General features: G+C 44.5%; 2 protein-coding genes across 6 annotated transcripts in view; one reads left to right on the top strand and one right to left on the bottom strand.

The window, feature by feature from the left end:
• The window catches only part of Atp4a (ATPase, H+/K+ exchanging, alpha polypeptide), a 66,172-nt gene that overhangs the window by 26,467 nt on the left and 24,888 nt on the right, over window positions 1–14,817 (top strand). Inside the window, exon 1 of one of the 2 annotated variants that reach the window (XM_013522382.1) lies at window positions 10,942–11,502. The exons of the other annotated variant lie outside the window; for it this stretch is intronic. Within the exon in view, the coding sequence (XP_013377836.1) occupies window positions 11,410–11,502 (93 nt within the window). The 5' untranslated portion in view covers window positions 10,942–11,409. Of the gene's footprint in view, window positions 1–10,941; window positions 11,503–14,817 lie in introns of those variants that run through there. 2 annotated transcript variants of the gene reach the window in all.
• Window positions 3,495–4,519, bottom strand: LOC102023997 (uncharacterized protein C11orf91 homolog). Of its 4 annotated transcripts, none has more exons than XM_013522385.1 (2): window positions 4,102–4,519; window positions 3,495–3,979 (listed from the first exon to the last, which is right to left on the bottom strand). In XM_013522385.1, exons 1-2 carry the CDS (start codon window positions 4,387–4,389, stop codon window positions 3,812–3,814), a joined length of 456 nt encoding a protein of 151 aa, XP_013377839.1. In that variant the 5' UTR covers window positions 4,390–4,519; the 3' UTR covers window positions 3,495–3,811. The 4 variants fall into 4 exon arrangements, with proteins under 4 accessions (XP_013377839.1, XP_005400125.1, XP_005400126.1 ...); XM_005400068.2 differs by having other exon boundaries at window positions 3,495–3,940; window positions 4,102–4,516; XM_005400069.2 differs by having other exon boundaries at window positions 3,495–3,940; window positions 4,174–4,516.

Raw genomic sequence — 14,817 nt, 5'->3', positions numbered from 1 at the left:
AAAGAAAAAGAAAAGACTTCCTAATACTCAAAGACTTCTAAAGGGTTAAGTCACAATCATGATACATGGTAACAATGAGTGTCATAAAGTGTTCTGAGGTTAGAAATAACATGTATATGTGGAACAAAATCTTCCATTGCAATTGCTTATCCTGTTTAGATTCTCCCTCTTATGCCATGCAGGTTTCGTTTGCCAGCCAGAAAAAGACCCCCAGGTTTATGGCCAGGTGCTGGAATCCTATGAGTTATCACTGGGGGAAGAAAAGGGAAGTCTGAGAAACTAGGAATTGATCTTGTGGCCCAGAAAAGTACTGTATAGAGGGAGATTATTCACAAGTGGTACAAAAGCTATTAGGGTTGAAAATCTCTAGTACTCATGGGGGAAGTCTTCAAGGTTTAGTGGTAAGCAGAAAAAGAGGGTAACATCGATGTGTGTGAACATCTGTGCATTTCCATGTGCAGTGGAACATCAGCAGAAAAAAGCATGACAAATTACTGACAGCAAGTACCTTTGAGAATGGAAATATGTCAGATGCAAGCCACAAAGTGAGCGCCTCTTCTCTTCCATATCCTTTGCATTGCATGAATCTTTATGAGTCTTTTCATGGGAAAGTTGTGCAAAAGTCATAGCTAACTGATCAGATTTTAGGATCCAGGGGAAGGGAGAATTGAAAAAATACCTGGTCTGTTTGAGCACATGAGAAACTGTTGAGTGCAGTTGTGAAGTTCTGGAGAGCTTAGGAACTATGGCTGTAGGGATACATATAACAGAGTAAAGAGGGCTGGGGATTTAGCTCAGCAGCACAGCACCTGCCTGGCAAGTGCAACGTTGTGAGTTTGATTCCTGGTACCAGAAAAAAAAAAAAGAAAGAAAGAAAACAAACAGAAGAGGAGGAATGAGGAGGAAGAGAGGAAGCAGGATAAAAATAAAAATAAATTTTTCTAAATTTTTTTTTGTTTTGTTTTGTTTTGTTTTTCTCCGGTACCGGGAACCGAACTCACGACCTTGCGCTTGCCAGGCAGGCGCTTTTGCCGCTGAGCTAAATCCCCAGCCCCATAAAAATAAATTTTAAAGAGTGCGGGTACATGGGTTGGTTTGCACTTCAAAAATTTGAGCAGACAGAGGTTGTAATTCCTATAAACCGCTGGCCTCAGTCATGGAACATACTTAGAAAATTATAAGGAAATATATACTCTACAAACAGATTTTAAAAAATCATGACCTAATTCTCTGGGAAGTAGTAGAGAGAGATGGGAGGACCAGTTTGATGCAGTGCAGAGCAGGCAGTGATTGATATTAATAAATTGACATAAAAATGAACTGAGAGTCTTTCTAGGCCTAAGTGACTTGTGGCAAGACCTGCAGCTGGCTCATGGACAGGCTTAGGCCAAAGGCCAGGTCCAAAACTAGCAAATGTTCTGTGAAGTCCTGGTGCCTCAAAGCAAGAGAAACACTATAGCCGAGGACTTTGACTTGCTCAACTTTTACCCTGATAAGGGTAAAAATGCTGAATCCACATGTTTCATTATAGCAATTCAATTGGTGATGTCTCAATGGGGAAGAAGGCAATTTTTTTGTTTTAGATTTACATGATGGTAAATACCAATTGAATGTGTGAGCGTGGAATGCAGGTTGGGGTCGGGGAGTCCAGGGGCTGAAGCTGAGAAGAAAGAAGACTGGCTTTCCAAGTCTTGCGGCACCATGGGGATGGCCAGGAATGGTTGACTGTCTAGATCAGTGTGGGGAGTGGCTGAGCTGGAGATCCATCACATATTCAGGGATAAAGCAAGCCCAGCCCCAGAACATGGAGTCCCTGAGGCGAGCCAGACAAACAAGTTGTTAGGCAGGTTCTCTCTCTCATTAGGAGAGGGTTTTTCACCTGTTATCAATCTCTTGTGGATTGTATAAATAAATGCACTGCAGGTCTTGGGCAGTTCCTTTTCTCCCATCAGGAGAGGGGGCTCCACCTGACCTCAGCTTTCTGCATTCTGACTGTTGTCTTCATTTCTTCATCCTCCACTGTCCTCCCCCTGGGAATTTCAAGAGCTGCACTGGATGTGCAGACCAGTGGTGGCAAACCTATGGCACATGTGCCACAGCCAGCTGTTTGTATCATTGAAAGCTCTGAAAGGTCTGCCATCACTGCACCACTAACACAACTCCTTCTCTGACACGCAAGAACACAGAGCATTGTTACACAAGCACATGTAATTGATGCAGACACTTGAGACTTCAGAACAGTCAGCCAGCATTGTAACAACTACAGTTCAGGTCACAAGGATCTTTGTTGCTTTCTTCTTTTATTATTTCCTAGAAACCTCCCAAGCAGATGAGTGTCTCTGTTGGGTATAAATTTCAAGCTATAACCCCAGATGTATAAAAATAACAACTTTTTTTCTGCATCTGATTTGGTTTGGATGGTTGGGACTATGGAAATAGACCAGACATGTCCTGCCTCAATAGGATAGTTTATTTTCCATTCAACTCTCAAGGCAGATGGAGATCATTCCTATGATTCAGAAACCCAAAGTGATGGGGGTGGGCTCTGCCATCTCTACAATATATGACCTTAAAATTACCCTACACATCACTTGCTCCGATGGCCACGGAAGAAAGATTATGGAGCAGTGCCCAGTGGAAGTGTTTAAAGGCCAGGCTTGCTTGTGGCACTCATCAAATCTGCTCACAGGACCAAAGTCAGCCTTGTGACCACACAGGGAAACTACAAAGTATGGCTGAGTAGCACTCTTAGGAAGAGAAGGCCATGGTGTTTGGGGAAGTGTTGAGTCTCTCCCACAGTTCAGTTTCTACCAGTAATCCTCATTTTCCTTGGAAGTGAAAACTTCATTGTGCTGACTCTAGGGTTCTGGTGTGAATGTGGCTTTGTTCATGAAGGTAGGGCACCAGAAGCAGCCCCGGTGTTGTTCACATTTCACCTAGATCTCTGATTTTATTGATTGTGGATGGTTCCTACATCATCCCCGTTCCGCTCTGATGGTCATATCTTGCTGTGGCAGTTGGAATTTCTAAGGACCTCACCTTATCCTCATCAAGCTGGGGCATGGGATATCTAACTTGGCTGTTTGAGGCCTTTTATTCCTAGACCTCCCCACCATGTAGTTTATCTTTTTTGAGATCTTATAGGCTGCCTAGGACTTATCTGCAAAGAATAAATACAAGCAACATCTGGGGTCTTTGACACTACTGTTCCTGAGATGCAGGCAACAGGGACCTCTTCGTAGATATACCGAGATCTAATCTCTCTCTACTTCCCCTCTTGTATGAATGGGGGACCAGTTACTTTTCCAGATTGGAAGAGAGGGCCTCTTTGTCAGCTATATCTGAAAACTATAACCCACGTTTATCCCATTTCCATGTCTCTGGGCTTCACAATTAGGACATTCTGATTTTCACAGAGCCTAGGAGACATAACCCCTGTGACACACGCACACACGCGTGCGCACGCGCGCACACACACACACACGAAGCCAGAACACTCTTTTCAGTTTTATTGAACTATTTTTTTTCTGAGACAGCAGCCTAGTGTTGAGGAACTCAGAGGATGTAGGGCACTGACGAGTGGAGCCCCAGGTGGATGAAGATAACTGTGGAGGCCAAGTGCGCTGAAGTGGTACAGGCAGGAGGCCTAGTTGTTCCTAGGCTGCTGGGGTGCTTGGATGTTATGTTCCTTGGTTGGTGGGTTTCTTGTTAGCAGGTGAATCAGCCTTTGAGTTTCTGGCATGGCGGCTGGTCAGTGTCTTGGCGGGTGGATCTATTGGGGTATAAGCCCCTGTCATGCTGTGCCTGGGCTTCACGAATATAGGACCAATCCATAAATGAGGCCTAAACCAATGAGTATGGCGCATACATCCAGCCAACCAGTTCGGGCTGAGTTGGCATAAGCTTGTTCCCAATCGCTCTTCTCGTTGGCCTCTGTGGTCTGTAGGGATGGGAGCATAGGTATGGGCTTCCAGAATCCCTTGGGAGAATGGTCAAGGGGAAACTTATTTCCACACCAACTAATAAACAGGTCCCAGCACAGGAGTGGATGAAGGGGGCAAGTAGAGGACAGGATGGGCCATGACTGTGGCATTATTTTACCTGGCGGCTGAAGTAAAGACCTAGCATTCCCAGGGGAGGGAAAAGAATTATTGCCGTGAAGGTCAAACATACGTAACTCGGAGCATAGAAGTCCAGTTCTTCTTGCGTCTGTGTAGGCGTCTGCTCTGGGGCAGGTGGGGCAGGTGGAGCATCCGGAGGAGGTGCGGCCTCCGGGGCAGGCGGGGCACTTGGGCCTTCTGGTGTGGGGCCTTCTGGTTTGGGGCCTGCTGCTTTTGCGCCTGCTGCTTTTGCGCCTGCTGCTTTTGCGCCCGCTCCTTTTGGGCCCATGATCTTTCCACTCAGATAAAGACAGGTCCGAGTGTTTTGAAAACAGAGGCCCAGGCCACTACTCCTCCCCTTACTCTACCCAGAATTCCAAGACCCAGATCCTCAAAGACCAGTTCTTCACAAAGGAGAAATCATCACCTCAAGTTCTGATTGGCTGCTCTCATCAGGGGGCGTGGTCCCCGTTGCTGGGCTGCTTCCCGCTCTATCCCATCAGGTCCCACCCTCTGTCAGGACACTGACCCCGCCCACCCCAAAAGGGTTTGGTGGGAAGCGCTAGAGTGAGTCTTGGCTTTTTCTTCCTTCCCTATACCGTGCCCTTACTCTAGACAGAGGGAGCTGCCAACGCCCCGAAGACCTCCGCAAGAGCTGTGGAAGAGAGCAAGTAAACAAGTGCAGTAAGAAAGTGAGAGTTACTGACAGAGGAAAAGGGAATAACGTCAGCAACGAATGATATTAAATCGGAAAAACATCCTGTAGCCATTCTGAGAGGAAGAAAGAAGAAGATAGAAAAAAAGGAGAAGGGCTTTATTAAAGTAGGCACACCAACTAATAAACAGAAAAGGAAATCACCCTGGTAGTGGGCAGAATTCTGAGATGGTGCCAAGATTCCTGTTCCCTGGTATGAACCTACCTCCTTGTGTTATTCAATCAAGGACTCATCTGTATGTTGTTGTGAAAGGATTTTTCAGATACAGTTAAGGTTCCCAAGTCAGTTAACCTGAGGGAGACTGTCTTCAGTGGGCCTAATCAAGTGAGTTCTTAAAAAGGATTTGGTCTTACTGACAAAAGAGGTTGAAGGTGTGAGAGGATTGGAGTCTTTTTAACTAAAGGTGTAGGAGACCAAGTGGCAAGAGTGCAGGCCGCCTTAAGGATCTAAATTGTGCCATAACCACATTTATTTGGAAGAGGACTTGGAGGTCCAAAGGAGAGAGAACCCAGTCTGGCTGACACCTTAATTTTAGCCTTATGAGAGCTTGAGCAGATAAGCAGCCATTCTGACCTACAGATTCAGGAGTTAATAACTAATAACTCATGGGATTTGTCATGCATCATTAGAAAATTAGCCATAATCCTAGCACTCTGGGAAGTTGAGGCAGGAGAACTGCAAGTTTGAGCTCAGCCTAGGAATTTAGCAGCTTAATGAAACCCTGTCTCAAAATAAAAAGTTAAAAAAGCTGGGGATGGAGCTTGGTGTGAATAACTGGTGTTCAATCCCCAGCACCGCAAAACAAACAAATACAACTAACTATAATTCTCTAAAACCATAATAATGATTTAGGAGCAAACCATCAGGGGTGTTAATACAGTACCATTGGGTTTTGGCTGGCTGATAGTTTTAAGGGAGTAGAGCGTGTGAAGAACCAATTTGTAAGGAGATGGAAGTGGATGGGAGGGGGCATAGTAAAGTCTGCAGGTGTAGATTCCACCATGGTTTTCCAAAGACATGACTATGTTTAAGTACACACAGTCAAAGACCTAGAAGCAGTAGCAGGAACAATGGCAACATGCATAATCCAGAAGGCAGGAACTTCTTCATTGGAAGGAATTGGTTCAGAGTCTTTCAAGGAGCCTAGTGAATACTCCAGAACAACCACAGTAACAAAAATGCAGGGGCCTGTAGTGGGAAAGACAGAATTTAAAATTGGACAGGAAGAATGCATATTAGTTTCTGATGTCTCCCTTGGATAAGGGGGATGTCTTAGTTACTTTTTCATGGCTGGGACAAATTACCTGATACCCACACATTACAGTAGGAAAGGCTTACTTCAGTTCATGGTTTGTAGATGTTTCAGTCCATAGTTGGCTGGTTCCAAGGCAGGATGGCATGGCCAAGGGTCATCGCAGAGGAGAAACAGCTCATGGCAGAGCAGGCAGGAGGCAGCAGAAGCAGCAGCAACCAAGCAAGCTTCTCTTCCCCTTTTATTCCATTCAGGCTAAGAGCAGCTTGGGTGGTGCCATCCACACTCAGGGTGGGCCTTCCCATTATCCACATGCAGAACTGTGCTAAACCAATCAATGGGCTAATTTAGTACTATACACCCTTAATGCCAGCATCATACACCCTAGATCCAGCCAGCTCCCAAAAGCCCCACCTATGAATGCATGAGGCTTTGGAGGGATATCTAGATATAAGCCATAACAGGGGAATTTGGAATGGCAGTGTGTGTGGTCTCTTGATTAGCGAGTCCCTACTCTGAGGTGGCTTTGGGATGGTAACTTATTTGAATTCTGTTTCCTGGACTCATTTCTGTGGGTTCTGTTTCCTGCTTTTAGAAGACAGCCGTCAATCTTTCACTCTATTTTTTTTTAGACTGGGTCTTCCTATGTAGTTCAGGCTGGCCTTGAACTCACTATGTAGCCTAGGCTAGCCTTGAACTCATGGTGATCCTCCTGCCTCATCATCCCGAGTGTTGGAACTAAAGGTATGTGCCACTGTGCTTGGCTCTTTTACTCTATTGAAGAAAATTCTTTTTAAAAAATATTTCTGTTTTTGATTTTCTGAAATTTCTCCAAAAGTTTAAAGCTGGGTGTAGTAGTATGTGTCTAGAGCCTGAAGCAGGAGGACTAAAAGTTCAAGCTCAATTTGGGCAACTTAATCAGACTGTCTCAAAATAAAAAAATTTTAAAAGGGGAGTGTGTTTGGGGATATAGTTCATTGTGAAGGCCCTAAGTTCAAGTCCCAGTACCACCAAAACTACCACAATAAAAAGAGCTTAGATTAAATTGTATTTGTCCTGTTTGGCCTTGGCCCTTTCTTTATTTTCCCATTTGCTTCCTGGCCATTAGTGAATAGTTTTGCTTTACTGTGTGCTCCTACTGGGATGTGCTGCCTCACTACAGGTCCAAAGCAATGGGCCCAGACAACATGAACTGAACCTTCCAAAACTGTGGGTCAAAATAACCATTTCTCTGAGTAAGTTGATTCTTTAAACTATTTTGTTATAGTGATGGGAAACTAACACAGGCACTGCACTTGAAAAATATTTTAAGGGATCATATGAGGTCTAGAATGCTCTCTTCTGCCACAGTTAATTTCCATTTGTTTTTGACAAAGTCCTGTTAGTCTGGGACCTCTTTCTATGTATGGCATTTGAGATTGATGGGTGAAGCCTACCCATCAAATGATGGCAGAGGCCATGCTGATTTCATATATTTGATCTTTATGCTGATGTTATAGCTCTTTGGGGTACCAGCTTAAAAAGTGTGGAGTTAAACTCAGGGCCTTCTCACTGAACTATATCCCCAGTCCTTTTTTATTTTACATGTCAAGACAGCGTCTTGCTTAGTCATTAAGTTACCCAGGCTGAGTTTCAACTTTTGATCCTGTCTCAGCCTCCCATAGTACTGGGGTTACAAACAAATCTCATTACACCCAGTTTATACCTCTTTTCTCAAGCTAAAATTCCAAGTTCACCATGACACCAGGAATGATAAAATATCCTCCGTTTGTTTTATCCAATTTATTTAATCAATCTCAGAATACCACCAATATTACCACCTAAATTGAAATTAGTTGCTCAAGCATTAAAGTTTTATTTTCATTTTTACAGGTTGCTTTTTAAATACCAGTTTATTTTTTATGGTATTGGGGATTGAACTTAGTGCTCCACACATGGTAGCAAGTGGTCAGAGATGTTGGAATGCCCAAGAAATACTTTCTGTATTCATTGGATGAATCAGAAGCTCAGATTGAAAGAAAACCTTTGGAACTCCTCCCCTGTTGTAATCAGGGTTTACAAGGGAAAAGATTTAATACAGGACACATCATTTATAGGATTAGTTTATAATAGTCACCCAAAGTGTCAAATGCAAGAGTGCAAGAGATCTGTCCACACACTAGACACCCAAAGAATCCAGCTGAGGGCCTGGATCCCATGATTATGTCCTGCACGAGTCCAGCTGGAGACCTAGAGCTCATGGCAATGTTCTCCACAAGTCCAGCTGGAGGCCTAGAGCCCACAACAATGTTGCTTGCAAGTCTGTATCAAGGCGCTGCACTGGAAAGGCCCAAAGGTCAGTAGTGAAGGTAGAAAGTCTGCACCAGTAGGATGAAGGATCTGTGCCAGCAGGCTGAGGGATCTGTGCTGGAGCCAGGAACTGATACTCAAGGTAAGGACCAGAGCTCTTCCAAAAAAAACTCCAGCTATCTTTATCAACAGCAAGGACATGAGCTTCCCCAATGATGAGAACAGCTGTGCTCATATCCGGAAAACCAGTGCAACAAGCTTCTCCAGGAGATTCAACAGTGCACCATCTTTACCTCCAGTTCTCCTTTTATGTTGTTGGCAACAATCCTCAGGTGGGCCCTCCACACCCAACACCACACTGATTTATTTCAGCTGGGTGTTATGAGTTGCCCATTAGTTAATCCACCACATCCCTGTACTTAAAAGAAGCCAATCACAATGCCAATGGGAAAGTCTAGGGGGGCAATCTATGGGCTTGTACTTGACTAAGGGGTGATGAAGATGAAACACAGACAGAGAAGTAGGCTAAAATGAGGGGGACCAGGGAACTCTTGTCTCTCTTTGACAAAGAGCAACAAGTGACTGGTGCACCATGGCTTTATTCACTCAGCCACAGGCCTGAGCAATCAGGATAAAAGAGGATTCGTTTGTCTCCCACCATCCATGGTACATATCCAAGTAAACAATAGGATCTCAGCTGTATTAATTTTCCCTGCAGCATGTCAGCACGCACTCACGCTGCCTTTCTCCCTTGTACTCACAGAAGAGGCCAGTTAGGCCTTAATCTTTCTATCTGGTCTCCCACAGGAAAGTAGAGTCAAAAGCTGAGTGGAAGATTGGAGAGGATTGACATCACTCCCCTGGCAACCTAGAAGGATATTTTGAAATCCTAAATGAGTTGGTTGTCGAACAAGAGACTATAGGGTCATCAAAAGTGAAGAATTTAAAAAGGATTCTAGCAGGATAAACTGAGGTTTCTGAGGGCAAAAATAAGAGGCTTATAGGGGACATGAAGGGTAGGATAGGTGTGCAGGGAAAGTTCAGGGACAGGCAGGGAAAGGTAAAGGGCCTCAGAGAGGTTTCTGGCAATAAAGAGTTAAACACCTGCTAGAGAGAGAGCAGCTAAGAAAAACAGGGCGAGCTGATAAGACCCTGGATTGCCTCATGCCAGGGCCCCAATTCCCTCCTCCCTCCTCCACATAAGCATTAAAGGAACAAAGTCAGGAAGGGGACTATACTATAGAAAACTCACTTAATATATGAAATATACACTAACACCTGGACACTCTCTCACACATATAAGTACATATTCATTCAACTTTTCTCTCACCATGTTAGTACATTAAAATGCACATGTATCCTTTTTACTGACTCAGCCTTGAATGTGAGCCTCTGCTGTGAATCTCACAAGATAAGCACCTGAACAGTACAAGGAGATCACAGAAGTGCTTATCCAAGAATTTACACATGGACAGTGGCCAGGGGTCTCAGAGCCCAGAACAGCTGATCAAGTTATAACAACTCTCAAAGGAGAACATCCCTTTCTCGTTATGCAATAAAAGGGACTCAGAACAAAGACCCCCCAGGTGCCGGCTCTGGGCTCCCTGCCTTACTCTGACAAGGTACCTTGCTATCTCCTTATTTCTCTCCTTTTACCAATACAGTGGTTTTGTCCCCTGTTCCTCTCCCCTTTCTAATAAAGTCATTTTATTTCTCCTTCTAAGCTTATATCTCTAATTCTCTTATTGGTATAAAGTTTTATGAACTCTAGATAAGATCTAGCCTTGCCAGATGTGACAGGTGGGTTGGAAGGGAATGTGGGAAAAAGGGTTATGCAGCATGGGAAGGATGTTCTGGGGGATGGGAAGGGAGTATGGGGGATGGGAGAGAGGGTACCAAACAAGGAGTGAGTTGTGGGGACTGGGAGAGAGTTGTGGGACATAAGGGGACAGTTTTGGAGAGACTGCATGGGGTTGTGGGGAGACTGAGGTGGGGGTTAGTGGGCAGTCTGGATGGTGGTGTGGGGGAAGGGGAAAGGTTACCAGGAAAGGGGTTGTGGGGACCTACGGGAAGATGAGCACAAGGAAAACTGCTGGGGGCTCATCAGACACCTGGATACCTGTGCGGGGAATGATGGGGAATAAAGGAAGGAAAAAGACAAAATTTAGGATACAAAGGAGACCAGGAGGAACCTATCTCTAGTGGACAGGCACGGTTTCATGGCTGACCTGCTTTTATTCGTCATCAAGAAGCGCAGGGGGAGGGGGAGCACACATTTCATGGAATAGCAACTATAGAAAATCGGTAGACCACAAATAAGTTAATGGGGAACCAGATCTTCTCTCTACCTAGCTGCCTGTATTTTGACAGTGGTCCTCAGTGGATGCTATTTTACTTCAGGAATGCTGGGTTAACAGCATTCTACCCATAGCCGGGGGGCACAAAGCTCTCCCTGTACCTCCCTCTTCCTGAAGCTCAAGCCAGGGGACTGCGGAGTGGGGGCGGGGCGTGTTAAGTCACATAGTCGCAGGCGCCCCATAATCTATCACATAGATTATGGGTCTCCAACCAGAAAATGTTACGAAGAGATGGGGAGGAAATTATGGGATAGGGAGGAGATTTGAGGGACAGGGAGGGAAGGAGGCGTTGACAGTTATGGGATGGGGATTACAGGGGCATGTAGAGAGGATTATGGGAAACGAAAGGGGGTACATGATACAAAGGAGAGATTATTGGTAGCAGCAAGGGGCCAATAGGAAGGTGGAGGGTATTATTGGAGATGAGGGAGTTAACCGGACAGGAAGGAAGTAATGGGACAGCGAGGGCTCATGGACACTGTGGATCGTCAAAACAAGGGACAGTGTGACCCCTGCCGGTGGACCAGGGTCACCTTCCAGGTCTCCTCCTGACTGGTGGGATCAGTTTAGCGCATCCCCAGTTCTGAGGTCTCTGAGGTCTCCTCTCTCCCGTTTCTGGCCTCTGCCTGCCAGTCTGCAGCTCCCTGGGCTCTGTGGATCTCCGGAGGCAGCAGATGTAGTCTTGGCAGCTTCCCATGGACCTCCTGCAGAGGACTTCCTGCCTCTGTCCATTGTGTCCCCTCTCCGCTGTTGCCAATAGGAACCTGGCCCCTGTCGTTTCTGACAAGGTGAGAGAGGCACAACCCAGCATATCCACACCCGCTTCCCCTCCCAGGGACGATGCCCATGTCTTCTCCTCCATCCAGGGTTCTCCTTCTGTCCTCTAATCCATTTCTTTCTTTCCTTCCCCTTTTCTTCCTCCTCCTCCTCTTCCTCTCTTTTCTTCCTGGGCTCCCAGCCTTCTCCCAGCCCCTGCCCTCCATCACCCTTCAGTTTCTCAGAGGGACACCTCCCTATGGGTTCCCTTTTCTCCCTAGGACCTACCTGTCCTTACCACATCCCACCACTCTGCTTCTTCCCTGGAGCTCCACGTATGACTGCTTGTCATGCTCTTCACTTCCAACATCCACTGTGCCTGGTCACACATGCCCCCATGGTCCTGGAGACCTGGAGATCTGGAGAATGGCCTGGCCCCGATCCCTCAGAGTATCAGGGATGGTAGACCCTCCACGCCCCCTAACAGATCCTTTGATTCGGATGTCCATGCTCTGACTGTCCCTGGAACAGTCCTCCTCCCACTGGCATGTTGGAGAATTATAAGTCATATAAGGAAATCTCTGCCCTCCCTTTTTTTGTGGCACTAGGGATTGAACCTGAGGCCTTTGCACTGAGTTTATATTCCCAGATCTTTATTTATTGATTGATTTTTTTGAGACAGGCTCTTGCTAAATTGCTGTGTTGCCAAGTTGGGCTTGAATTTGTGATTCTCCTGCCTCAGCCTCATAAAGACTGGAATTACAGACATGCACCACCATGCCCTATGACTTACTAGGAGGCAAAGGGAAGACGTGCATGTGTGTGGACAGAATAAGTCATAGTCCCGCATGGCTTATTCTCAGCTGATGTTCCCTGGGGTACTCTCAGATCCAGACTCATCCCTGCCACACCTGGAGCCCCCACAATCTGAGTCTTGCCCTTTTGTTTGGAGGCACTAGGTCCTCAGACTCTGGTCCCATAAGAATAGGAACCTGCTGCATCCGTTCTCCATTCTGCTCAGGGTAGCCAGAGAATTCCTAACTCATTTGTCAGTTCACATCACTACCTAGTTTATACCATCCTACAGGTTCCCACAGCACTTGAAGTAAAATCAAACCCTCACCCAGGCATTTAGGCCCTGCCTTATCTACTTCCACCTCCCTATCACACCAAGTTCCTCCCCACCTCAGGCCCTTTGTACTTGGCATTCTTTCCATTTGGAAAGATCTTCTTACACTGGACTTATCTTCAGATTAAAAGTGCTTTCCTTAAAAAGTCTTTCCCTAACTTTCTACATCATATTACTTCCCTGTCTTTACTGTACTAGTAATTTCCTTTCTGACCTTTAATCATCTCTGCAATCATTTCATTTACTTCAGTGTTGATCGTCTGCCTCTGCTATGGTCTGTCACTCCAAGACAGCCATGGCCTTGTCTGCTGTGGTCACCTCCTGGCCCTCAGTGTCCAGCACAGAGGGGCTTGGTGCACAGTTAAGATGCTAAAATGCTCACGTTAAAAGAATGAACAGATGTCATCCTTTGCTGTCATGGGACCAATCAGGAATCAATCAGGACTATCCAGCTTGAACTTGAGACCCATCTACAGGTTTATAGTTCAGTTTTCAGTTTTTCTCCTTTAATTGCTTGCACATTGGTGACATATCAAAGAAGAGCTCAAGATCATGGAGATTTGTTACTTTATTTCTTTTAGTTTTATATATACGTGTGCATGTTTGTGTATGATCCATTTTGAGTTAAGTTTTGTGTATGATGGGAAGGTCCAAATTAACTTTTCTGCGTATAGAAATCCAATTTTTTCCAGTTCTCATTGTTGAAAAGGATCTTCTTTCCCTTCTGAATTTCCTTGTCACTTTTGTAAAAAATCAGTTGGTCATAAATATAAGTTATTTCTGGACTTTCAATTCTATTGCATTGAGCTAGGTCAATCCTTATGGCCATACTACACTCTCTTGATTTCTGTAGCTTTGTACTCAGAAGTGAAGAACTGTAAGCTTTCTAATTTCATTCTACTTTTTCAAGATTGGCTATTCTGAGTCCTCCCCATTTTCCATGAATCTTAGAACCGGTTTTTCAATTTCTACAAAAAATAAGCCAGCTGGTAGTTTGATAGAGATTGTATTGAATCTTTAGATCAATTTCAGAAGTATTGCCGTTTCAATAATATTGATTTTTCCAATCCACAAACATGGGATATCACTCCATTTATTTAGATCATCTATAAATTCTTTCAGGAATGATTTATAATTTTCATTGCACAAGTTTTTACTTCTTTTGTTCAATTTATTATTTCTTTTGTTAAATGCTTTATTTTTGATCCCACATGAATGAAATTGTTTGCTTAGAAATTTCATTTTTGAATTATTCATTACTAATATATAGAAATAGATCTGATTTTTGCATACTGATCTTGTATTCTGCAACATTACCGGACTTGTTCAATAGCATTTAGTATTATTTATGGATTGTTTAGCATTTTGAATCAATTATGAATCAATAAAGCTTATTTTTTCTTCCTTCCCAATCTTTCTTTCTCATCGGGTTAATAATATCCCTTAGTTATTGTGGGCTGATCAGGTCTGCAATCTCCCAAACAAGTATACAGCAAAGGCTAAATAAAAAGAGGTGAATGGACTGATTTCAGGGCTCCAGGAGGATCAGACCTCTCAATTTGAGATTCTCTCAGGGCTAAGACCAAGACCTTCTCTGGGTGGCCCATATTTATTTGGTTATCAGAAGAAGGGAGGGGAGTATTCAAGAAGGATGGAACCATTCAAGGACTTCTCCAAGTAAGATATTACTTTAATCCACCCAAGAGTGAGATGCCTGAGGCTACAGTCTTTATCTAGTTGATGTTGGATCCAGGTGTCCTTGGCTGTGATCTTGTCTTATCCTTTGAGGCTTCAGTGCTTCATCCACCATTATAGGCCTTAGTAGGGATTAGTGACTCATAGAGATTCACTTACTATGAATCCACCGCCCATCTCCAGACAAGGAACCTAGGCCTTGGACAGACTCACAAACATGAAAAGCCAATTGGTTAATGTAAATCCTGCTGAGGTCTGCTTCACAGTGATATCCATCACTGTCTCTTTCTTTCTTCCTTCCTTCCTTTCTTTCTTTTTCTTCTTTCTTTCTCCTTTTCTTTGACTAATTATATTGGGTAGGACCCTAGTACATTGTACTCTAGTATAACGATGAAGAGAAATGCTGAGAGAAAAGCATATCATTGTCTTATTCTCTGTTTGAGCAGGAAAGCCTCCAATCTTTCATAATGAGATATGTTAGCTATGGGGCTTTTTTTTGATTGTTTGTTTGGTTTGGTTTGGC

Source organism: Chinchilla lanigera, unplaced genomic scaffold (assembly GCF_000276665.1).
Source record: "Chinchilla lanigera isolate Chin_1 unplaced genomic scaffold, ChiLan1.0 scaffold00067, whole genome shotgun sequence".
Lineage (NCBI taxonomy): Eukaryota > Metazoa > Chordata > Mammalia > Rodentia > Chinchillidae > Chinchilla > Chinchilla lanigera.
The sequence above is the reverse complement of the archived record's forward strand: the minus strand, read 5'-3'. Positions and strand labels throughout refer to the sequence as shown.